Source organism: Taurulus bubalis (genome assembly GCF_910589615.1).
Source record: "Taurulus bubalis genome assembly, chromosome: 6".
NCBI classification, from domain to species: domain Eukaryota; kingdom Metazoa; phylum Chordata; class Actinopteri; order Perciformes; family Cottidae; genus Taurulus; species Taurulus bubalis.
In genome coordinates, this window is record NC_136594.1 from 12,986,518 (window position 1) to 13,013,289 (window position 26,772).

The following is a 26,772-nucleotide window of genomic DNA, read 5'->3' on the forward strand; positions in this document are numbered from 1 at the left end:
TGGGTGACGGGAGTTTTATTCTATTGCTGTCTTAAACAGTGACTGATGAATTATTTCTTGGAGCATGAAATGCTCTCATTACTAGATCCTCATATCTAGATATACACCCTGCACATACACACACATACACATGCACACAGAGGTAAACACACACAGAAAAGCCAACTTCTGTAGCCGTCTTGTGACGCCATTCAAATTGAATCAACACTGAGCCATGACAAGACGAGGTCAAAGAATACATACCACACTCACCAACACAGACACATACGCGTGCACACACTAGGGTTACACACCACGCAAAGCATCATTGATTTTTCGTTTAAGACCGCAAGAAACAATCAGCAGACAATTTACTATTCAGCAAACACTTACTTGAACAAAGAGACAGTAGATAAAAAACAGTTTTTTAAAGTAAGATAGAAGAATCCAACCAGACAATGGTTTTGCATTTAAGCTTTGATTTAGAGACCCATGGTTTTAATTCCATTCAGATGATTTAAGAAAGTAGTTTTCCGGCAAACAAGGATACTACACACCACCCTTTGAGTGTAAGGCTTGATTGATGACCTCTGTATGATCAAATGCGTTGGGTTAAGAGACGCACAGATTCTTCAAAAGTGCACTTTGTTGTGATATTCATCTTGTTTATCTGACTCATCTCTTTTTGTCAGATAACGCACACACAGGGGCGGTTTTGGGCACGGGGGCAGCACTTTTTCATGACACGTGGGGGGCGGTACGACCACTTAAAAAAAAAATAAAAAAATCATCTGGGCCGTGAAGCGGTTTTCCAGTATCTGCCGTGTCGGGGGTTGGCGCCCCCTGCGGCTGCCTGCTGGGAGGAGGGGGTTCCGCTGTGGGCTGTGGGGCCGTACTCTAATGCAGTGGTACCCAACCTTTTTTGAGCGACGGACCGCTTTTGTGTCAGACAATATTTTCACGGACCTGCCTTCACGGTGTAGACGAAAAATATGACGTAATACATATGACGTAATACGACCGGCATAAAGACAATTATAAAGTGCATGAAGATACATCTCACCATGACGCTGCATTAGTGGAGCCCTGAGCTTGTTTCTCTGCTACGAGCCGGTCCGTCTCGGGGTGACGGGAGAAAAAGACCGACGTGTTTATGTCCAGTCTACTGACTCTACTCCGTAACTTAAACCTGTATGTGCACTCTGTAACTTCATTAAAACCTGCTTCACAAAGACAGGATGTTGGAATGGAGGCAGGGTTTCAGAGCTTTTTTGGCGATCTCAGTAACTCTGCCTTGATTTAAATCCAGAACACCGAGTTGTAACGGACTTTTAAGTTTCACTTTTGGGGGGTTCCCAAGAGGTTCCATACGTTTCCCCAAAAGTGACGTTTGAGGCTACGCACAGACGGATGTATCCGGTCTTTTTTCAAAATAAAATATTTTTCCGACTTTTTTTTTTTTTTTTTAACCGGCCGGGGGGGGGGGCGCTCAGAGGGGGGTCTCGCCCGGGGCGTAATTACATGTAGAACTGCGCACACACCTATGCTTTGTCTGCCAGGCCAACACAACATATTGTATGACATGTGTCTACACACAGCACCAGCACTGTCTTGTATCCAAGGATACCCATGACCACCAGCTGTGGAAACGCAAGCTAAACTTTTACTATCACTAGCCATACAGAAGAAAAAACAAGTGGGGAAAAATCAAAACAAGAAACATATTTAATAACCAAATAGATGTTTGTTGGAGAATTTATTTTTAGATGGACCCTTTGTCATTCAGCTGAAGGAAAAAAAAATAGATCTTCAATGATAAATGCCCAGTTGTGAAAGTGTAAATCAATTTTTATGTTTATGCAGAAGCGCGTCAACGAATCAAAGTGCAGTTATGGATATGTATGAGTACATTTGGAGGCTTTTTACAGACACATATTTAACAGTTTTGTCTCCTCACCATGATGTTGTTGTGGATGAAGCCCTTGCGGTAGCGTGCTGGTTTGAGGTGGGGGTACTCTTCAGTGCTGGTCACCTGGATATTCCACACACGTCTCCAAGCCTTGTACAGCTGCAGGTGAACCGGGTAGACGCCTGAGTGGTGGGGGGCCACGGCATAGCCCATATCCACTGGGATGCTGTGCTCCTGGAAATGGATAACATGCATAAGCAGAGATAGACAGCTTTGTGAGGGTTATATACATAAACAGAAGTTATAGCACATTTACAACTCTGACAAAGGACATGGTGGGACATAAACACACCGAGCCCAGCAGTCTGACCTTGTAGAAGAAGCACATGGTTTGTGTTGTGTTTGTTACGACGCCGGCCTTCAGGTTGAAAGTAGTTTGTGTGAGCGTGTGTGTGTGTGTGGGAGAGTGAGGGTGGATGGTTGCTTGGTGTATCTCGCAGACTGATGGTGTTGTCCTTCGCTCTGACACACACCTACACACACTGTCAAAGCTAAGCATCAGCGGTCAGGGGATGAGGGAGTGGAGTATGTATGTGTGTGTGTGTGTGTGTGTGTGTGTGTGTGTGTGTGTGTGTGTTTGTGTACAATAGAGGTGAGGGATCACACTTTATGATCAGATTCACCTTCAACAATACACTGTATGTGTGACACGGCACTCCAGTACCAAACGGGTCATACAAATCATTTCAACTCACTCACACATACTGACGTAGCACTGGAAAACAAGGCAGAACTGGCCAACAAAAGCGCTCGACCTTTATGGATGTCACATCAGATGAAACCGGGCTCAGGTGTGCCCATCTAATTAAGTGCATCACTTCCCAATTGGAAAATTATTATTATAACAAATATTTTCTCAATCCTGCCTCTTAAAAATATGTTAATGAGCAAATATGTTCTGCAAGAAATGTAATTCTACCCTGATTATGATTTTGATCAACATAACAAATACATATTTATATTGTACTATGCAAAACACTCACTGTCCATATTGCTCATGTGCTACAGTATTGGCTTGTAGAAACTAAAACACATTTTAAACTTAAACATAAGAACATGTAATACACAGGACATGGAATCTGGTTTACAGAGTCTACGTCCTGTGGTATAGGAATGTCACCCGGGATGGAACATTTTTAACAAATGGACGTCGTAAACAAGGCAGCGATTATGCTGATTTCCTGTAAACAATCTAGTGTAAGTAACAAAGACTGTATTCATTGTGTGAGCAGAGTTCCAGCACTTCGACCTGCAAACATAATGTCTGCAATCTGCAGTGGAAAAACATAACAATTACTAACAGCAACAGACGTCCTTGAAAAAAATACAATCATGGGACATGAGCATGATTAAAATGACACACAAGGAGAAGAATGCAACATTCAAATAAACAGCTGCAAGAAATGTGTGTGTGTGTGTGTGTGTGTGTGTGTGTGTGTGTGTGTGTGTGTGTGTGTGTGTGTGTGTGTGTGTGTGTGTGTGTGCATGTGCATCCATCTCACCAGAGCAAACTCCTTGTTGAGGACCATCTGCTCCAGCAGTGAAGACTCGTTGTGGAAGAGGTGAGGCTGCATGTGGCTCCACATGTGGGGGAACCACCAGAACTCATCCACATACTTCAATAGTAAATCATCTCCTTCATCCTCTTCCACCGTGCCTGCATGTGTGTACAAGGACAAAAGGACAAGGAATAACATGTATAAATACACGTTTCATGCAGGCCAGAGCGCATAAAAAATTGTCGCTGGGTTGTTTAAAGGTTGTGTTGCTAAATAAAATGGCGGTCTGATACCATGGTGATAAAAAAAAACAAGCCATAGCAATAATATACGTTATAGCAATATGCTCTATTCTGCATCATATTTTTTTCTAATTATAATTATGTTCTATTTTTCATTTCCAGCGTATCCTACTCCTTTGTTCCCTTGCTGCAGATTTAGACACTTAACTATAAAATCTATAAAATCTGTCCTTGGAAACACAGCAGAGCTTAGAATGCACAGCAGTGTGTCAGCACATTACACATATGATATGATATGAGATCAAACACATGTTTTAATGGTGAATAGAATAACATAACACTACAAGCTCGGGCAACCGTGTGGGATTGATTACTCCGTCTGTACTGCAAGTTCATCCTTTTCTTGAGTGAATTGTATGGCTATTAATGACTGTAAGTGTAACAGTCTTTATGTAGTTTACATAAATATATTTTTGTTACTGTAAATATATATAAAACGTTAGTTCTGTGAAACATTTTGTCGTTTTGTACGGCATATATAACTTGTCATGTTTTAGATAAATGTGGCATTGATTTTCACTTCAAAAATAAAACTAAGCTGCTCTTATTGACCCAAACTAACACTGAGTACCTAAATATAAATGATAAAGATCATGTTTTATCATGCTAATTAATTTGAATGGGCATCGTGTGTTCAGTTCATGGATTGTGCTGAGTGCCATCAATTTAAAAAAAAATAGTTTAAACTTTATACTTCATCATTAAACCCAACATGTTAAGCCATGACCTCTGAAACAAAGATGTTTACAAGGTCAAAAGTAAAAAAAGTTAAATAAAGTGAAAGTGAAAGTAAAAACAAAATCAGCTTTTTACATAAAACTACTGCATGTGCTATACTTAGTTTGAGAGACATGGATGGATCGCTCTTACAAAGGCAAACAATTTAACCACTAATTTTGACAAGTGACATTTAGAGCATCCACATAACAAGTAATATAAGAATCATTCATACATCCGCCGCTACAAAAACTGCTTTTGTAGAGACATTTTACAGTCATATTTGTTATAGTCAGTATGCCTGGCACTGGTTTGTATGTTGGGATAGAAAGCAAATCAACAGAACCCACCTGTGTGGTAGAACTTCCCCGAGAAGCCCAGGTTGAAGGTAAAGTTGGAGATCTGAGAACGCAACTGTTTCTGAGTATCAAGGAGAGCCTGGAGACAGAGAGAGAAATATATAGATACATTAAATGGATATTAGTGACAGAGTCACATTCAACCCAACAGACTACAGTATATCAGGTTAATCCATTCTAGCCTATGGTATAGTCACTAACATACAGTGTGCTTTTTTTGTGTAATGTTTTCTATGTGTAATGTTGTCTATGTGTACTTAGTGTTCCCGTGTTCGTGCCGGTCCTTACATTTACCAAAGTCTCTGCTTTTAATACTTGAATCAGGAATGTCTCCACTTATTTAATGACTTCATTAGTTTACTGGCCTTTAAACAAAGACTCTGTAATGAGTGTTAACTAAAGAGAGTTGCACATTCACGCACACAGTCACACACACCGACACTAATGCGAGTTAATGAAGGTCAGTGCATTAGTAGCCTCTGGAGGGTGGACTTATAACCCCCGCACACACTTCTCCCCACACACCATTCTTTCCATCCATCCCCAACACTACCAAGTGAAACCCTGCACCCCACCCCCCTCTCCTCTCTCTCTTCCTCCCTCTCTCTCTCTCTTTTTCTCTCACTCCTCTGCTGCTGCCGCTTTTTCTGATTCTGATTCTCCCTCTATTCTTCCATCTCTCCGCTTCTGAGAACCTGCAGTCGCCTCTCTGCCCCCCTTCCCCATTTGTCTTCCACCCCCCTCCACCCACCCTTCTCTGAACCTCCATCTCTCTCTCGCTTGCTCCGTGAAAATGTCACATTCTCAGGAGACGGGGCTGTTCTAATTTGAAAGGAAGGCTGGAGCGGCATGGAGGAAAGATCGCTCTCACTCCCTTTCTTTAACGCTCTCTCCTCCCCTCGCGCTTTCTCTTACACTCTCCCACCCCGTCTTCTTGCTATCGTTGCACTTCTCGCCGTTTGCTCCCTTCCACAAATAGTTTGTTTATTTATGAAACTCTAATAATTCCCTGTATATTTCAGTCTGCTGGGTCTTTCTTTTGGGCTACGCGCCACATCTCTGTTACCCATCTTTGTCATGCTGCTTTTAATCGATCCCCAGGAACACTGCTTGATTTAAGAGACCTGAGCAGCTGATGTCAGAGCAAGGAATTGGTTCCAGGCAGTCTCTCTGTGTCTCTTTTCAGCCAATCTCCTCCACTTTGTGTGTGTGTGTGTGTGTGTATGTGTGTGTGTGTGTGTGTGGGTGTGTGTGTGTGTGTGTGTGCGTGCACATCCCAAACTAACAAATATACAAACACACACACACACACACAGTGTCTTCAATAGCTCTAATTCTAATGGTGTTGAAGAAGGCCCCGTGCTGACAGATGTGCACAGTTCACTAATCTGATCCCCTGTCTCCTCTGTTGAGACATCCTCTACATCTTACCCTCACATGCGCGCGCACACACACACACACACACACACACACACACACACACACACACACACACACACACACACACACACACACACACACATATATACAAATACATAAGAATTAAATTAGGTTTGTCGCTGAATGCTTTGCATTGTAACTCAATATACACTCCCCGATGCACTTGGTCGAAATGCATTATTAACGTGTGCTGGTATCTGTGAGAGTCGGAGTAGGTGTGTGTCCAAGTGTGCAGCATATTAGTTTAAACACCTCATTTGTATTCTGCTTCCTTACATCCATAGCAGAAGACAGAAGAGACCAGTTTTAGTGATGCGTCAGTAAGACTCAGAGATACTTTGGCATGCTTTTTACCCTTGTGCTGTCACAGTGAACATTTTGTTACCTTTATTTCTTTCTTGGAAAGTTATGTTTTAATTGTGCAGTAAAGCCATTGTGAGCAAAGAAACATTTATATAGCTCGTCTCGCAAATCCAGCAAACCAGAAAGCAAACTTTAAAAAGGGGGTAATGTGAACTTAGCCAGTTCTGGCATCAAGGATGTTGTTCGGCAGCCAATTCTTAAACCTCAAAGACACAAACAAGGAGAGTTTCAAAAACAAAAACAACTCAACAACTCAACAGAAACTCTTTGTTAGCAACCGCAACACTGATTATGAAACTTTCCCAAGCAACACATTGCTCACGGTGATGGATCAGCCATCACAAGTGGTTTTCAAATCATTCAAAAGATGTGTAATGTAGTGGGCTACATTTAATATATGCAATTTTTAGTTTATTGATTCTATTTCAGTTTGAGGTGATATTGTTTCAATATGGTCACAATGGAACACATTTCCTCCTCCATACATTCATAGTGTTGCACTCCAGTGTCTGTGTGAAAAGTGGATGAAACTCTTTTGTAAAGAAAAACTCAAATTTGAGCAAAGAGAGAATTTTCACACATCTGGCCAATCACTGTGTGAAGTGGGTCTGAGTTGTCAAACAGATGTGGTTGGTCCCCAAAGCTTTTCAACCATCTCACAAGCACCTTCAGCAGCGAGTATACTGGCTGCTTAACCCTTTTTGATCTGTAATGATGACAGTCGCCTGGTCCTTTTTGTCTTATTTATCAATAAATGTCAAAAAATGTCCTTTTGGCAAAATGATTTGCTCCTTTTTTCAGGAGAAATGTAACTTTCAAAATCTGGCAAGTATTTGTCATTGGTATATGTTATAAAGGCTTAAAACACTCTGTAAAAAGTAAATAAACATATTTGAATTTTCATCATATTTCTCTTCTAAACAATTGAAAATGAACATGAGTAAAGCTTTTGAGATTACAGAAATTAAATGTAAACTATTTTACATCTTCTCAAGCTGTTTTGTTTGCCCAAAGCATTCAGTGTCCATGATATAGGCTTTTATATGTGTCTATGTCCAGGCATTTTAGAGATTTGTTTATCTCCCTGAAGCAGTTCCTGTCCAGCTGAAGACAGAACCCATTATTGCCCTCCTCACACATCCAGGCAGGCTTTTTACAGGCAGATAGTACAGTATTTCCTCCCCAAAATGGCCTTCTATCTGTCTTTTCCCCACTGTCCTTCTTTGTGGTTGTGGGGAACAAAGTGGCCTTTAGTGGGGGGTTTAGGTGGGCCAGCAAGTGGCAGAACTCTCATAAACTATACTAATAATATTATTTCCAAAGAAAACGCCACTCAAAGTTCAGTGAAAAGCAGTGAAATGCCAATCAACGTCTCTCCCCTAATCCTCTGCAGCTGCTGTCTGCTCAGCTCTCTTCCACCCTCCCCCACACGTTTTTCTATACTATTACCGTTGGAATTACGTCGATTGCGTAAATACTCGAGGAGTTACGGCGATCTTGGTTTTGCGTCCTGTTTGCATGTCTTTCTGTCGCCGGCGACAGGCTCCATCAGCGTCGGAAATACACGAGGGCAAAGGGCAAAACTGCCCCTAAGAAATATAATTTTGCCTCTGATATCACTAGGAGAGGGGCAAAAAATGCCCCCATAATTTCCTCTCATAATTATGATAATTTAATGAATTTAGAAATGTAATGCACTTAGAAATTAAGAAATTAGAAATGCGCCTTTTAAATCAACCGTCTGGACTTCCTGTCACTCGTAGCGCGGCTGCTCGCACAGCTATTGCGCAACACACAGGACAACATGCGCGACACGCCGCTGCTCAAAGACGTACAATAAAGCATCAAACTGGGTGCGGGTCCTCTAGCAGCGCTGGAAGCGGCCGTCATTCAGACGCACTTCCCCGCGTGAAATTCACCGAGCTGTGTGGCTACAGATAATATTTTTTGGGGATTTTTTGGGGATTTCCACAACAAGTATGAAGCAGAAAGAGCGGCTGTTTCCATGGTGAATGGCGGAAATGAAACCTGTACGGAGATAAGCCCCGCCCCTTCTTCGGCGCATCCAGCTCAAATGACAACATTTATGACATGTTGGTCAGTTTGTCTGCTTGACAATCACATTTTGCTGCAATAAAAATTATTGAAGTGAGATGAACAGACTGAAAACTTGATCTTCTTAGATACAATATGTTGACAACGTTTTCCTTTGGGGATAATTTGCGGTGGATAAAAGGGAATAAATCACAATACTCAATAATTCATTGTATCATGATAGTATAGAATCGTAGGTACAACGTGATTAAGGTAAGGAAAACAAATCAATAAATATAATTTTGAATTATCAAAAAAGAAAGAAAAAAGTTCTAATTGTTAATAGTTGTTTAACAAAATGTAATAACAATAAATTATGACAAAGAAATAAGAATAACATGGAATATTTATGTTTTCTGTTTGTTCTTTTATTCCAAAAATCTAAGAAAACACTTTGAATCTGTAGACTACTGCCTAATAGTCTTATTATTGCCATTTGATGACAATTGCTCATATACTTTAAGCCTAAATAGGTATATTTATTATTTTGAACGGTTAAATGTTATTTCAAAAGTGCCCCGAATTTATTGAAATACCCCTGGATTTCAGTCGGTGGGGGCAAAAATTGCCCCCTAAAAAATATGTAAATTTCCTACCCTGGGCTCCATACTAAAAGGGTTAAGGGCCTTTGGAATTTGAGTAGCATTTCATTTTGGCAAATCAGTGTGTGTGTATCCTATCCAGAGGTTCTCCAGACAACAGAGATAGAGTTGCACATTATTGGCAAAATATTCATAGCACAACCATTTCAGGATACCATAACCTCAACAATGGTAATGCAATGGTTTGTTAACACCGGAGTCAACAAAACAAAAAGAAAAACTGGGAAAATTGTGGCAGTGCCCTCAAACTAAAGACCTGGGTGTTGTTTTATCAGACACTGTATTTTCAAGAATAAAGAGCACGACTGTTGATCATCATGAGGAGGCAGAACTGCTGGTGCAAACTATGCCCAACAATAAATTGGATTGCACTTCTTGGATATAATTACTCTCACTGAGCGTATGACAAAACCCTACCTATAGCTCAGAGTGACAATGAAGTCCCCTCCTGTTGTTTTTATGAGGGTAACGGCAGGAGATCTGGGAGAATGAAGGGATTTGAGCAATATGGAGCCAATCTATCCACTGGATGCTGAGCTCAAAGCTGGACATGGTTTTAAAATGAGTCATAAGAGATACTTTATAAGAAAGAAGGGGGGGATTTAGATTAGCAGGAGGTGGGACCAGTAGCATGAGAGAGATCTTGACAATCCGAGTGATGAAGGTAAACACACAAATGGATTAGCGGTTAGCGATAGCCCTCATTTCTGTTCCCAATCCCACAGCTGCCTCACACTGCTAGTGTCAGAAGTAATGCCAGTTTGTTTCTGTGTGCGTGAGAGCGACAGTGTGTGTGAGTGTGTTTATGTGTTCTCGCATGTGTGTGTGGTAAGCACTAGAAGAGGTGCCAGCTAGATGTTGGGGTTCAAACAGATGGGAGACAGGCATCTGGACAGCTGGCATTCACTGCCTTTCACAAATCCTTTACACCAACCACCTCCCCACCATATCCCCATTCTGTCATTCTCGCCTTTGCACCATTTCTTCTCTTTTCTTTTCACAACCGTAAGCTCGGCTGGGAGATCTAAAAAAACAAAAGCAATTATAAATCTTTGTGAGTGGGATTTTATGCGCAAACAGATTTGAAGGCGTGATGAGAGGAACAAGAAAATTAAAGGGTTTCATTTTTGTGCAGAAGAAGGTCAAAGTTCTTTATTCAGATACATGAGTGCAGTGTTTGTGTAGGTGTGCGTATCTGTGCATGTAATGTGAACACTAGACCAGCAAATTTAACTGGGTCAGGCATCTCTATTTGATGAGCAGGGAGAGTACTTTACCAGTTAATGCCAGTACTCCTTTTGCTTACTCTTCCCCTCTCTGTCTCACTTTCAGTCTTGCTTGTCAGATTTAAGTCAGTGTAGCTTTTCATATTGGAGAATTTAACAAAATCATCTACTCCCGTGCATTTACAGACCCAAGGTACTTGTGATTGCTTTGGCATCGCTTTGCTTACACTAAATTCTACTTGGCAGACCCTTTAAGGATTTTGAGTTTCAGTGATTGCTGTGACCGCAAAACCTGCCTCATTTTGTGGAAGAAAATGCGTGGCCTATTGCCACATTCTCAGAGTTAATTTGAGTATAATTAAGAGCACTGACAAAAGAAATTTCATGAAACAAAAAAAGTTATTAAGATGCTTGCTTTAGAGTATTCATCACAATGACACTGCCATGTCCTTTTCTGTGCTGTATGTTTCAAAATGATAACCATGAAACAGACCTTTTCTTTTAATAGTGTAATTGTAAAACGTGCCCTTCCCTGTCTGACTGTGATCAGATTCATTCTACTAGTAAAGATCGGGGGGTGGGGGGAATGAAAGCAGATGTCAGGAAGCATCATGCTGGAAGCAATATTCTGTTCCTTTCTGCCATCTTATATGTCATCTTATTTTCTCCCTTTCCCACCTGCAACGTTGTCACTTTAAAAGCCATTAAGACCTACCACCTAAGATCCCCTACCAAGGATGCCAATCCTTTGTCAAGTATTAAATGAATGAGGTTGCATGACAAAAAAAAAAAAATACATATATATATGCCTCATGGAACAAAAGTCCTTTTCTTCCATTTTCTTGTCTGCTTCCAGTTGTTTACATCTCTTCTCCAATGTTTGTCTTTTATTCATTACTTGGCAAAGTAATGGTTGAATATGGAATGAGCTCAGTTCCACTGACTCAAGTGGCATCATACTTAATTAGTCTAAAGATTAACTCTAAGTAGGACTGCACGATAAATTACACTGTTATGCCAAAAATTGCAAGACCAAAGTGATCATGACAACATGACAAAACACTTTAGCCTTGACACTCTTCATTTCAAACTTCCCAAACTCATTACCCGTTCTCCTGAGTCTTACATTCCTCAGTGCAATGCAATACTATGCAAAATATTAACCTCCTAGCTGGATAAGATGTTAAAACTGGTTTCTTATTCAGTCCTAAAGGCAAAATGGCACTTCATGGGTCATTAGGCCACATGGAAATAGTAATTATTTGACTTGCAAAATCAAACAAAGTCATGATACTGCAGCACTGTGCTTTTGGAAACACAAGTTTTAATTTTATTTAGGCAATGATTCTTTTTCGGGAGTACAAGAGACTGCAGCAACATAACATGTGCAAAATACGGGGGATTTCCTTCAACATAACAATCCAAACATAACAATCCACTCAAAATGTGAGAATAATTTGCACACAGCAGAGCTCCACAGAAAATGTTCTGAGAAAAAAGGTAAATGTGCATATCACTGAGCGACTACCTTCCTTTAGATACATGGAAAATGCGAAATATATTTAGTTCAATGAAATGCAGCCCAAGAAAATGTGTGTCTTGGCTTCATGTACAGTTTGCGTGTTCACATGTGGGTGTCCCCTCAACTGAGATGACACCACTACAGAAGGAGTGTGGAGGGAAAGAGTGAGAACGAGTTGAGAGGGTGGTTTAGGGTGGAATACAAATAGGCCGGAGATGGTGATCAATGGCTCGGGCAACAGAGGGGGTGAGGAAGGTGAGTGGAAAAGGAGGAGGAGGACGGGGAAAAAGGAGGAGGTGATAAAGAGGGATCTGAAGATGAGAACCGGACACCTCCCTAACGACCAGAGGAGAGGGAAAAATCTGCAGACATGAATTAAAAAAAACACAAGCCCCGGCACGCGCAAATCATTGATGGGAGTTTTTGACTGGCATCATCCCTCATTTTGAGAAATGTCATCCGTGAGGTGCCTCACTGTGAATCATTTTAATAGAGGGAATACAGCTGTGTGTGTGTGTGAGAGTGTGAGTGTGCGCGTGTGCGTGCAGACAAGAGGGGGTGTAGGTATTGTTTGTCACCAGATGAACTCGTGGAGTGAGACTAATGAAGAGTGCAGAGAGAAGGAGGGAGGCATTTTAATTGGCCTTTCTCTCTCCGTCTCTCTGTCTCACTCCAGGAGAGACAGGAGATTGAATGTTGGCTTTACAGAGGTAAGAGGGGATTTCTAACATTGGCACTGCCAACGTCTTGTACTACTAATTGGTCAATAACACATCCTGTTATATACTTTGATGCAGTGTTAGACATACGCTGTTTTTTGAGGCACCAGGAATGAGAGATGATTTACATCTTCACATAATTTGTGAGTCTTTACTAATGATATGTTTGTGCTGTGGTGTCTTGTAACTGATGTTTGCTTTACAAAAAAAAAATAGTTTTGTAGTTTTAGAATATTTAGAATGTTTTTAGAAATCTTGATAAAGTAAGGATGAAATCACAGAAAACTGATTTTGCTTGGATGTACATTTTTGGAATACACCTGTTTGGTAATCTCATCGTGGCCTTCAGTCAGTGACTGACCCACATTTAACCGAAGACCGATTTTACACAACCTCAACTTAACTTGGTGCAAACGTCTTGCTTTCATGATTAAATAATTCCCTGGATTCCACATGCATTAATCATTTCTAATAAAATGAAGAAACCTCTTTTCAGCTGTCACCTTCACCCAAAGCTAGATGTGTATTTGACACTTGCTCATCTAATATGAGTCATCCTTTAACAGCTTTTCAATGACACTAAAGGGAAAGAGTTCCATTTAAGGGCCAATCTGAAAACAGGATGTACTAATCAAACAATCCCTGCCTCACGACAAAGATAAAAGACATTTAGACAACAGTGAGATAAATTAGTTGATGCACATAATTATGTATCTACAAGATTTACACACTTGTCATTGTAAATAAGCCTTGTTCAAACAGTGATCTGACACCTCTACCTGGGGGCTGCTACAAATCACCATATCCCTGCTCGCCTCCTCTGCTTCCCCATTTCCCCTCAGCATTTTGTTTCTCTGAAATTAGCTGCCAGCTCTTCCCAAGGTGCCATACCCCACCTTCCTCTCCCTCCCTTCGTCCCTCCAACTCCTTTTCCCTCCAGTCTTTCTAGCTGTGATTGCATCGAGAAGAGAAAGAATAAATGTGGAAGGAGTGTGAGTGTTTCAAATGACATCACTGTCTCTTTTTCTATGTCTCTCTCTCTCTCTCTCTCTCTCTCTCCCCCCCCCCCCCCCCCCCCCCCCTTCTTCCTCCATCCCCATCGCCATGTCCTTCTGTTAAAGCACTGGTTCATCCTCATGTATATTTATGCTACAAAGCTGAAGAGTCAGGCAGACTTAAAATGAAAACTCCAACTAGAGAGCACTTGTGTGCTCATTTTGTGAATGTGTGTGTGTGTGCACTGTGTGTGTGTGTGTGTGTGTGTGTGTGTGTGTGTGTGTGTGTGTGTGTGTGTGTGTGTGTGTGTGTGTGAATATGCATTATTTTATCCTTTTTGGATTCAAGCATCTTTTTTATATTCAAAGGTGGAATTCCTCCCCACTTCTGCCCCCCTGTTTTCTCAGCCTCCCCATTCCTCTCATCTTCTTTTTTCTTTCAACGCCTGACGGGACAGGTGTCAACCATTGACGGGGAGTGACATTCTAATCTAAAGTAGTGATTCAGAAAACAGTTGTGCACACACACACACACGCACGCACGCACGCACGCACGCACACACACACACACACACACACACACACACACACACACACACACACACACACACACAGTTCCCTATCATGTATATTGGGCGGACAGGATTAGCTCATGCACATCAGCGCAGAGCAGCATAAATCTCACCCGTCTGAAAGTCCCACATGCACACAGACTCCCACACATGAAAACCCACGGAACACAATTTTAGGACAGAGGACATAAAATGTATTTTGCAAAAGTGTTTTATCCACATTCCAGCAAACCTGAAGTTTGATTGCCCTAATTTGGAAATCTACTATATTTTTTAATTCCGACTGAAATTACGGTATAAATGAATGTGAACGCATGTAAATTAAATAATTTGAAGAGGCGCACGTCTGAGTATATATGTCTATGTATGCATATGTGTGTGTTTGCTCATGCAAGCGTGTGTGTTGAAACAATAGCTGTCTTGAGAGGCGGGCTGCATGGCTGACTCTCCTTTAGTTTCCTTAAGAGAAGGAACGTGGGAAAAGAGGAATAAGTGCCATTCATCTTTTCACAGGCTCATTCACTACCTCGCTTTCTCTCTTTCACTCCACGTCTTTGTTCCCTTAAATGGCCTCTTTACTTCTGGCTAAACCTCCATTTGAGATAAATAGCCTCTCGCTGTACCCCAACACACACACACACACACACACACACACACACACACACACACACACACACACACACACACAAGCTTTCCCAAATACCCTCTTGGCGCAGCCGTGCCCGAGCTAAAAACCCTCAAAAATACGCGCCAGGTAAAATGTTTTGCTGAGGTGTCCGCAGACTTACACAGCAATAAGCAACCATTCCTTATTTTCACCACTGCACTGCCATCAATTCCTGTTTTTAGAAGTTGATGGCGGAAGGAAAAATCTAATCCAACATCAATGACCCCGCAATAATACATTTTCTATATCGCACTCTATCTGGCTCCAATGCACATTATCACACTCCCATCACCCTCAATACCTTCACATCCTTGGCGTTCATACGTGTCCCTTCTTTTCCCACGAAAATGTCATCTATATCCACCAGTAGGTGCCGGTCCAGACCCAAAGTAAGCTTCCTGTTTGTGAGGTAGGAGATGGCATCCACCAAGATGAGTCTGTGGAGCCAGTAGCCTAGTCCCTGGCCAAATAGCACTCTCCTCACTCCGTCATAGAGTCCCATGTCCTGCACCACAGTGGCTTGGAGGCCCAAACTAAAGCCAGGTCCTGGATTATCGCCACTACCTGCTCCTGCTCCCTCTTTGGCCCGTGCATGCAGCACAGCCTGGTAGCTGGAGTGATTGGAGGAGAAGGAGGTCCAGTCGTCCCCAGGTAAAGCCCCTTGATCTGTGCCGGGCTTGGTCAGGTGGAGGAGCGGTGAACTAGACACAACACAGCAGTCCCAAAGTGCCTGGTTGGTCCGAAGGACCACCGGGAGGCCTCTGAATTTGAGGAGAGGTGGGGAGTTCTCGGTGGAGCGGTAGAAACCTATGATGCCCACTCTGTACTCAGTACAGTATTGATGCAACAGCTGCCTGTTCCATGTGTCTGCATGTGCATACTTTAATAGATTTTCATAAATGATGAGTGAATATCGGCCACGACCTTTCTCTGTCAGCGGAGGAAGGTCGCCCTTCCCTGAGGCAATCTCCATGCGGAACTGGAAGTGTGCTGACTCCAATATAGCCACAATGTCCTGACCCAGCTGGGAGTACTGGGATTCCACAAGCACCAGCACTACTGGGTCAGTGTGAATATGAGTGTGAGGAGGGTTCGGTGGGTACGGGTATGGAAGTTCGTGGTATGGGGAGAGCGGCTGGGAGCAGGCGGGTTCGGGGGATTGTCCAAGCTGCATGGAAGGGGAGGAGTTTGTAAACAGAAAGTAAGCAGAGAGGAGGAGAGAGAGGAGACAGCAGGAGGCCAGCAGGAGCAGGAGCCGACGCAAGTGGCGACGGAATCGCACGGCCACCGTCATCGCAAAGTGGAGGTGTTGTGCGTTGAAGGGGGAGATGTCTTTTTTAGTTTGCTGGAGCCTAGAGAGCGAGCACGAGTTTGGGAGTTTGAGGAGCCCTAGAGATTGTCTGTGTGCACAAGAAAGGAGCAAAGCCACTCAGGGGTGTGTCATGTCACCATGGCAGATGGAGAAAAGAGCTGTGCCGGATGTTGGCGAACAAAGGTCTTCATTGAGGAAATGCAGTTGAGGTACACTCCTTCCAATCCTCACGGAGGAATCACATGCAGAGACGGAGGGACTGATGATTAATGCCTTCAGAAAATGGGGACAAGGAGAAAAGAAGAAAGAGTGAATTTGTTGGGCAAGGTTGAATAGTATGCATTAGTTCTCTGTGAACGTGCTCGCGGGGTGTGTGTGTGTACCTAGGTTGTGCCACTCTAGGGAATGTGAAGGCACAGCTGGTAACTACAGAAGTGATTGAACAACAACTTGTATCCTTAGGGCTTATACAACCTCTGGTGCACACACACAAAGTTACATCACATTTAAAAGCATAAACACAAGACAAAAGTCAATCCTCACAAATAAACAACAGCTGGTTGTGTGTTAATGTGGCAGTGTGGGGAGGTGGATGGGAGCTCAACTAATCAGTCCCATAACGCTCTACAGAGAATTCCTATAATTGCGTGAAACTCTGTGCACTTCTGTCCTATTTCTGAACCTAATCATCTGAAATACCACAAAATTAGAGTTGGAATCCTTTTGCCAGGAGCACTAATCTGGGGGGAGCCCATGACAGTACAGAGGAAATGGATAGCAAGAGAAAAGAGAGAATAAGAGAGACAGAGCAGAGAGGAACAAAATGCAATGAATTATAGAAAGAGACAAAAAAGACCAGGATTAGCATCTTAATGTATGTGCCCGGAGCCAGGGAGAAGAAAAGATCCCACAGCATCTCTTTCTCTCTCTTTTCCCTCTTTGCCTTACTCTCCCCCTCTCTCTATCTGTCTACACCCCCTCTGTCTCTCCTTCTGTCTGTTTGAATATCAATAGTCTTCCCTCACGTTCCCCATCTTTCTCTCCTTGTTCCTTGCCTTTAGACAAATGTAAAGAGAAGGTCATAGAGGAGGGACAGCTATATTCCTTAATATGAAAGACGGAAAATAACTATTTTCCTTTATAGCCAACACAGAGGAGCAATTAATCATTTTGTTGTTAGATAAATTGTGTGTCATCTTAATTGTTACTTGAATGACTACACTAATTATCTTAAATAGCTTCTGTGGTGTTTTTATTACCACACGTGTGGAGGAAATTGTCTCTTGGAGCCTACCAAGAGGAAGAGGGTGCACTTACTCATTCTTAGGTAAAAAAAAAAGTTTTACCCTTTTAAATGAGGAAAAGCATACAAGAGTGTCTCAACTAGGTGAGTGCAACTTTAACTTGTTACTGGAGGTATGCATGTGCCTCACTATTAGGGCCCACTGGAGGGCGCTGGAATTTGATTAACACGTGGAAGTTTTCCTCTTGGCATTTTAATAACTAAAATGGTATTCTAAATCATGCAATATGAATAAAAGCTTAACATAGGCTTACTCGGCCTACTACTCGTTTTGGTGCATTTTGTTAAACGCCTCATGGAAGAAAACACTGTTTAACATTGCAATTTCAATTCTAAACCAAATGTACTCAACTTCAAAATGAATAGTGTCTTTAATAATAGACAATACTAGTACTAATAATAATGATAACTGTTATTTATAACTGCAATATTTTTTTGAAAGGCACGAGAAAATCATCCAACATGAATTAAATTAGATTAACAGTGAATGAAGGGTAGTGGTGTTAAGTTTAGTATAAACACGCCAAAAAAAAAAAAAAACTGGAGGAACAAACAATCCAGTCTACTATTCTGTTTCTGCTGTTAAGTCTCGAATAAAAAAGAAAGCAACCCACAAAGGGGTTATGGTCCATGGTTATTAGCAGGTTGAAAGATTAACTCAAACTAACAGCAGATAATCCCAGAGAGTTTCCATCCCGCTTTGTGCTGGAGAAGTTTATGTTATGACCGAGCACCGACTCGCCCACTTACCTCCTACCGATGCTGAGGCGCTGCCGTGCGGAGGAGAGGCGTGAGGGGAGCGCGGTGAGTGCGGGGCTGCTGCGGGTGGGTCCGGGGCTCCGGTCTCGGTGGCGAACCACTCCCGAGTGTTTTGGATGCTCGAGCGATGTGCCATTTCTCTCTCTCTCTCTCTCTCTCTCTCTCTCTCTCTCTCTCTCTCTCTCTCTCTCTCTCTCTCTCTCTCTCCTCCACTAGAGCAGCAGATGCGGGCAGCCGGAATGATCGGCTCTCCTCCCCCCTGTCATCATTCTTCTCCTCGTCTCCCCCGCTGTCTTCTCCTCTCTCCCGCTCTGTTCACTTCTCTCTTAAACTCCGCTCCTTAAAGGTGGAGATCAGCCGGCGAGAGTAGACGGAGAAGCCCCGATATCAGCCAGCCCGTCAACGACTGACTGCCGTGCGTAAATGCTCTGCTTTAAGCGCGCCTACACAAGCAGAAGCGATCGAGGGAGGGAGAGAGATACAGAGGAGGGTGGGGGAGTGTGTATGAGTGGGGGGGCTAGAAAGGAAAGAAGGGGAGGGGGCTTGGTTTGATTGACACAAACAGCCGTTTTCTCGGGCATCAGCGATCACCGGCCCCGGTAAAAGCTCACGGCCCGTTAGTTGGGTTTTGTTGGATGAGGGATGTCACGCGCGGATACTCACTGGTGCAAGTTAATGGCACGTCTTGCTGATGCTCTCTTCGCTCCTTGCACAAGTTGTAGTACTCAAGGATAAAAGGAAGGAGACGGAAGGGGAACACTTAGACTACAGCGGGTGTAAAAATGCATTTTCACATACATAGCAATGGTAATAACCATGGGAAAGAATACAGGAATACATTTCTGATATTCACTATGGGTACTCATTCATGCATGTTCACCCACGTGTGAATCAGCCCCATTAAACCTTCTGAGGAATGTCAATCAACCAAGCACAGCATGTCAATCACACAGTGTTTTTAACTTGATTAGGTGTTCCCTTCTCCCTCCACAGTAGTTCATCAATCTCTCTAACCTATTTGCACTGACACACACTTACTTACACACATCTCAGTGGAATTGGTGGGCCCCTCATTCACATTGTAATGACCTTACAATGGAGCTTATTTAGCGGCTGGATGTGTGTGTGTGAGTGTGTGCGTGCATGTGTGTGTGTGTGTGTGCGTGCATGCGTGTGTGTATGTATGTGTGTGTGTGCGTGCATATGGTGTGTGTTTGAGAGAGAAAACACTAGTCCGAAGCGAAAAGTAAATGTATGAACCTGAAGCAAGGCAGACACACACAGTTGTGCTGTCACCTCTCAGACGGTGATGGCGGGGCATTGTTGGATACATTACACACACACACACACACACACACACACACACACACACACACACACACACACACACACACACACACACACACACACAGAGCACATAATGAACACAGACCGTTGAGAAATCTCTTTTCATACTTGCATCATGTTCCTTTTAGTTTGAAAAAAAAATACCATCTCACTGGAAAGCCTTTTTGTGGCTCTCGGTAAGTGTAATGACTAAGCAGTGGTGTTGAGAAACAGAGCTTGAATGAAACATAACAGCCAGAATATCATGCCCTACAGAATGGAATCCAGAGATAATGAAGGTTTGGATTGGAGTGGGATTGTGTTTGTATGTAAATTAGTGTCAGTGGGTGAAGTGTAATTAGAGATGCTGTTCACCCATTTCCTCCACAAGAACCAATTCTGCAGTGGTGCTAGTTGGAGACAATAAGCCATACATGACAACTAGACAGCTGTGCATAAACACTGTAGGCGACAATGTGTAGGAGTTTCCACGCGTTATTATTAGCCCAAAAGGTAATTACGGAGACATGCACTGTTGTTAACAAAAGCGGAGGAAGAGAATGCACACACACACACACACACACACACACACACACACACACACACACACACACACACACACACACACACACACACACACACACACATACATAATAAGCATATGGTCACTAACTGAAAGCTTTGTTCTGACACACAGGCCAAGGTGGAAGTTTTAAAAAGCACAAACATTGGCAAGCAAGTGCAGACACACAAGCAAGCCTGTACTTCATACAACAGTACATGCAAGGATGCAGCCACTCACACACACGTGTGAGCGCACACAACAAAGGACTAGAGATGTGAACAGTGTCAGAGCTGCCATGTTCAACTAGCACTCTGACAGTTAAACAGAGGAGAGCAAGAGACAAATGGGAGAGAGCATAAAAGAGACAGAGCGGGAGAATGCTTGTTGTCTTCATCACAGGCTTTTGTTAAGTGAGAGATAAGAGAGGAGGAGCGACTGATTCCCCTCTTCTCTCTCCCTGCTGAGAGCTAAATGGTGGCTCCGTTAGTCTAGTTCGAGGCCTGAAGAGAGCAAATTGAGCTCGGGTGTAAAAACAGGGGAAGACATTATCATCACGATGCATCACATCATCCCAGGAGTCAGGCATCCAGACAGTGCAACAGTCACGCTTTACCTCTCTAATTAAAAGCAAAACAAAGCATTGGACAGAATGTTGCATGCGCGTACTGAACATATACTAGACCCTGAGCCCTTGCACTAATAATGATACTCTTCTCTCCTGGCGGTTTCCACAAAGAGCCGGATCTATTGCTCAAACTAGCAGCTCTCTGAGATGCATCAGCTCTTTGCCTCCCACAGTGTAAACAACAACAAGCTCGAGCCCTGCTTAGGTGTGTTGGCTGCTTGATGCTGTTGCTATTTTAATGATTCCTGCTCCCTCTACCCGCTCTGTGTGTACAGTCGAACCACCTACCTGCTCCTGCCCCTCCCACCCCCATGCCTGGAAATGTTGATAGATAGATATTCTCTTAAGAGCTTGGAGGCTAAGTGAAAGCACCCCCGCCCCCCTCCACCTCCACCTCATCCCCAAGCATATTAGAGGAAATATCTTTTGGCCAATCAATACAGAGCTTGGGGATTGATAAGGCAAAGATAGGAATGCACGACACCACACACATGTACACACGCACACTCGCCCACACACTCACATGCACAGAAGAAATAGTCTAGTGTATAGAATAACCAGACCAAATCAATCTATTACTGGAATGTTGCCAATAGAAGGATTACCATAGCAACATACACCACCAAACTATACTCTGCTAAGAATAATATCAAATCAATTTTTTATTTAGCAGTTCCAGATAAACTCCTAATTTTATTGTAACCCATCCCTTAGTATAATATAATACTCCTATAGTGGGGCCCATATGCAATAAGAAAATAATTTACATGAAAGGGACCAATTAATAGGACAATGTGTACATAAAATGATATCAACTGTAAGAATAATAATAGGAGCAAAACTTTAAGAAACACATCATTTTATATTATATAGTTTTTTTTGCCGTTGTTTTTTTCCATCAGTTATGAATGCGTTCTCTTTGTGTTAATTGTGTTATTGTATGTGTTTGTTTCTGTGTGTATGTATGTAGAACTTGAATAGAAAACATTTTGATATAATTTCAGTGTCATTGAAATCTTCACTTTCATAGACAATATGCTTTTGTGCGATGATGAAAGCAAAGAAAGCAAAGACAAATCAATGTGTTATGATTTATAGTTGTGGTAAAAGACCGAAATCAACACTATTTAGGCCCAAAAGCAAAACAGTAAGTGTTCAGGACAAAATACAGTTCAACCAAACATCTACGTGAGGATCGTAGTACGAGAATGTTTTGGTACGTGTGTAAATTTCTGTGCGACTCATTGAACGACAGGATGCGGTAGGCCAGTACGAACATAGTTTTTTGATCTATTCAGGAACAATATGGCCTCCACACAAACAGGAACACACATAAATGCGCACACATACCCACAAAATCATGCTTAACGCCCACACATCTCGGTAAACAACCCAACACTCCCACACTTTTATAAGCCACAAACTCTTGCAGGCTTGCTGTTAGAGTGACAGAGAGCACCTCCATTTCATATCACATCAACACTTCCTCTCCAAGTGATGCTTCTGACAGACGCAAAGGGAAGGATACACGTATGCAAGAGTGTTTAAGAATGAGCCTGAACGTGCTGAAAATAAGTGCTTACAGCATCATATGGCTATGTGAGGATTCAGAAAATAGAAAATAAAAATGAGTGAAGAGAGAAAGGACGAAGGAGGATGTCAGAAAGCACAACAGTGATCAGATCGCACAGCACTCAAGGGAGGGAGGGGTAAAGTGATCCATCTCTGTCTCTCTGTGACCTTGTTCACTCTCGCCAAAAACCTGACTTACAACCCCAAACTAAATATGATACCTTCTCTCTCTGTGTCCCCCTCTTTCTCTCCCCTCCTCCCCCCTATCTCTCTGGTAATAAATCGTGCTGTAATTACCAGGCAGGATCGATAAGAGTCACATCACTCCTCTCCTCTGCTCATCTCCCTCGTCTGCAACTGACACTAACGTGTTCATCCCTCGCTGTGCGCCACTGTTATGGATCCGTGAGTGATAGATCGCATCCTGTTTCGTCTTTACACACACAAAGACACATGCAAAACACAGGTACACACTTACAGGCTGCACACACAGGGGGATGAGCCGATGCAAGCACACTCACAGACAGACATGGACACTCACAACCACAAGTATGAGAGCTAGACGCCACGGGGGGTAGGCCATAGGTCTCAGTTGCTATTGGAGACGTCTCTTCAGCAGAGCAACCAACAAAGAGTTACCGCTTTCTCCCAGAATAGCTCGCTCGGCCCCCCTGTCTAATGAAATGGATGACAAGGATGAGCATCACATGGGCAGTCACGCAGTGTGAACTTGGTGAGTTTGTCTTTGACGGAGAGGCCCGGTGCTATGTGTGTCAGAGTGTGTGTGTGTGTGTGTGTGTGTGTGTGTGTGTGTGTGTGTGTGAGTGTGTGCAGGTGCGTACGTGTGCATGAGCGTGGTTTTAATGCATAATCATGCGAGTGTAATGATGTTTAAGAGGAAATAAAAAAATATCCTGGAGAGCAAGAGCAATTTTCACCCCTCAAAATTGCTGACTTGTAAAATTCTCTCACACCCACACTTCCATGCAGACTTAATTGTTCTGTGAGTGTGTGTAAGAGAAAAAGAGAGAGTACGCGTTTAACAGCATAACATATCAGCACGAGGAAGAATCAATGGTCTGACGTAAGCATTCATTTATCTGCAGCTTTCAGTGAAAAATTTGTAGCTTAATATGAACAGAAGATGTTTTACAAGTTAGTGTTGCGATCCAAACTTTATTCCACACATGCCATATGCCACAAAGTAATTATTCATATTATGACCAAAAGCTTGCTCCTAGCTTTGAGGGGAAAATAAACTGTTAAATACTGATAAAATATTAAATAAATACATTCTAATAACCAACTCAACGAAACCCCTGTATAACAGGGCAGTGTTTCATTTCATAAGAAAAAGAAAGAAACAGAAACAAGTTTTTCAACATAAATATTTCAATGTTTGACTTTAAAAAAAAACATTTTCCTGAATAAAAAAAGTAGCTTCCTATCTTGTGCATATAAATAATATCATACACATTTGTGCAGGTAGATCTATACATGTACAATACAATACATGTTGTGAAGTGAAGACAGACTAACACCACAGCTTTTTGTTGCTAATGTTATATTTACTTGAGTACTTGTACTTGAATCCAACACGTGGGTTGTGTGGTGCATGTGTGGTTCAGCTGGCTGGGTGGCAAATGTGGTGAGAGAGTCAGCTGAGGTGGGCAGTGTTCAGACAGGTGATGATCCAGGGACGGACAAAATGGTGCCTGAATCTCAATCTGCAAACAGAGATGAGGTAGCAGAGTGGGTCGGGTGTGTAGAAATGTTTATGGCCTGCAAAATGTTGTAAATGTCCTTGATGTCTGAAGGCTGGGATATCATGATGCTCTGGGCAATTTGTATATTGTATTTCATCTGGAGCAGAAGAAATGTATGCACCCAGTCGAAGCAACATAATAAAAGGCCATTTCCACTATAAACTGCAGTATCCTAGAAATGATGTTCATATTGGATGCTTCCACACAACGTGATTTACTGTCAATGTCAATACAGAGAAAAGAGCTGGATTTGTGCATAGAGAAGTACAAGTTTGGATTTAGAGGTCAGGGTGGAAAGTGGGCATATATGATTATTCACTGAGTGCCACGGATGGGAGCATTTACTTATATTTACCTGAAGTAACCTCAGGCTGGACTTGGTTTCTTAATTTTCAATGTAAGAGGAATGTTACAGGCTATCATCATCATTATCACCAACATTAACATTACTGAATGAAGCAGCAACACTTTCTTAAGTCACACTTTTGCTTGCTTAAGGAAGAGAGTTGCATACTTTTCTCTTAGTTTTGGTTTATTCTCTGGCCACTTGGTCAAATGTGCTTTCACGTTGGTTCCAATTTTTTTTAAATGGTTTGTTGCAGCTGTGCATACATCTGGATTAGGCCACTGTTGCCTTAAATCCATTAAAATATATTATGTATGTAGTTTTGGACTCATTTTTTACAAATCTATGTGGCTGTAAAAATGATTTCCCAAGTTGAAAAACTAACTGCAGGGAGACTGTAGCCTACTAGTGAGCTTATCTGATAGTTGTGACTTTTCAGGTTGCTCCTGTCCTGTAAGGCAGCGGCAATAAAGTCCACTTAAAACTGAGCCAGCAGACTGAAAGCGACACATTTCTCCCCACACTTGTGGTTTCACGCATCAACATCAAGCATAAGCCCAGTCGGTTCACACTTCACTAGCTGAGATATTTTCCAAGTCATGCAATGGCTGATTCCACACAACCTTCCATAACAACTCGGTCATCATTGCCGGAGACCGCGAAGGCGACAACGTGCGGAGAGTTACAGATTTAAGCTTTAAACTGAAATTCTTTCCGGACTAACAATAGTCAGAGAAATCCATCATAGCAGACACAGAATTACCAGCTACTTCACCAACAGCAGCCTCAACGGACCAGAGTTCAAGACATTTTACCTCTGATTAAAGAGGCGCTCCACCAATTTTACATATTTGAACCAATTTACTCGCCATGGGGAGCACTACTCCACAGCTGTGTAATGTGCTCTGTGGCTTATCTCAGTTTTGAAATTGGAAAGTACAAATTCATGTCCAAAACTGTGTTGCAAAATCTTCGCAGGAACTTGAAGGATGTTTGAGTTTCTTCTTCTTCTTCTTCTTCTTCTTCTTCTTCTTCTTCTTCTTCTTCTTCTTCTTCTTCTTCTTCTTCTTCTTCTTCTTCTTCTTCTTCTTCTTCTTCTTCTTCTTCTTCAACTCATCTTTGATTTGACTGCTAAAGCCTCATCTTTGGATAAACGCCAGAGTGTATTTTTACACAGTACAAGAACTGTCGATTTTGTGCCTCATCACTTCTATTTTGAGTGAGTTATAAAGGACTATTTTAATGGTCAGTGTGTAGAGGAGGAATTACTACGGTGAGAAAAACCTGTTTCAATGTTTAAATGGGTGCCTGATTATTGTTCTAAGAATTGTGAACCTATCCTTTAATGCTGGAGTATTTCGTTAAGGGTTGTCACTTCCATCATAGACCTTTTGTACCAGCCTGATCTTATGTTCCCCTTCAACAAAACTGCATTGTCAATTGTGTTTTGAAAGAAATGCGTTTGCTCCCATATTACATTTTTTTTTTTTAAACAAATATGTTTATAATCATTTTTCACAGAATTCCACATACCGACCCGAAGTGGAGTGAGGGGAGGGGAGGAGAAACACTGGACTCACCTAGGAAGCTTTTGTTTGTGTTCTGTGTGGAACCAAAAATCAATGTTAAGATATTTGGAATTATGTCAGCAACTCAAATAACATAACAAACATAGTTATTTTAAGCCAAACCATGATGTTTTAAGAACAAAATAGTTCAGTTTTGTTGCGTTTGTTTGTCTCAAATAACAAAGTTAACTACGTGTTTAAAACTGCAAGAAGATATGTTCTCCTCAAAAAGGAAACGAGAATGTAATTTAGTTGGAACATCATTTTGTGGGAGACATGGTTGTGTGTACACATTGCCCACACATTGCAGTGGTGTTCACTAGCTGGCTATATTTCTAATATCTAAAGTGTTCAGAAGAGTTATGGCCAACTGAGGAAAGATTCACCAAAGAAGAGGTAAATGAGGCTGCCTCCAACAAAAATGGAAAGTCACTACATCATCACAAATGACCCCAACCATGCATTGGGGTTTTGATGATTGAAATATGTATTTTCCTTTATGTACTTGTTTGTGTTTTTAAGACTCACATGGGCTAGATATGAGAGATGAAGGGCAGGCAAAGAAGGGTGAAATAAAATGAGTGAAAAATGGCGGTGAGATAGAT

The 26,772-nt window shown here is 42.2% G+C and overlaps 1 protein-coding gene across 2 annotated transcripts in view; it reads right to left on the reverse strand.

Moving 5' to 3' along the window:
• Positions 1-16,319, reverse strand: part of ndst3 (N-deacetylase/N-sulfotransferase (heparan glucosaminyl) 3) — a gene marked incomplete at its 5' end in the record, with an annotated part of 36,454 nt that extends 20,135 nt beyond the window's left edge. For both annotated transcript variants that reach the window (XM_079219782.1, XM_079219781.1), the window contains 4 exons: positions 1,937-2,122; positions 3,451-3,605; positions 4,817-4,904; positions 15,327-16,319. In XM_079219782.1, the coding sequence (XP_079075908.1) occupies positions 1,937-2,122; positions 3,451-3,605; positions 4,817-4,904; positions 15,327-16,319 (1,422 nt within the window). The remainder of the gene's footprint in view (positions 1-1,936; positions 2,123-3,450; positions 3,606-4,816; positions 4,905-15,326) is intronic.
• Between the last annotated feature and the right edge of the window lie 10,453 nt (positions 16,320-26,772).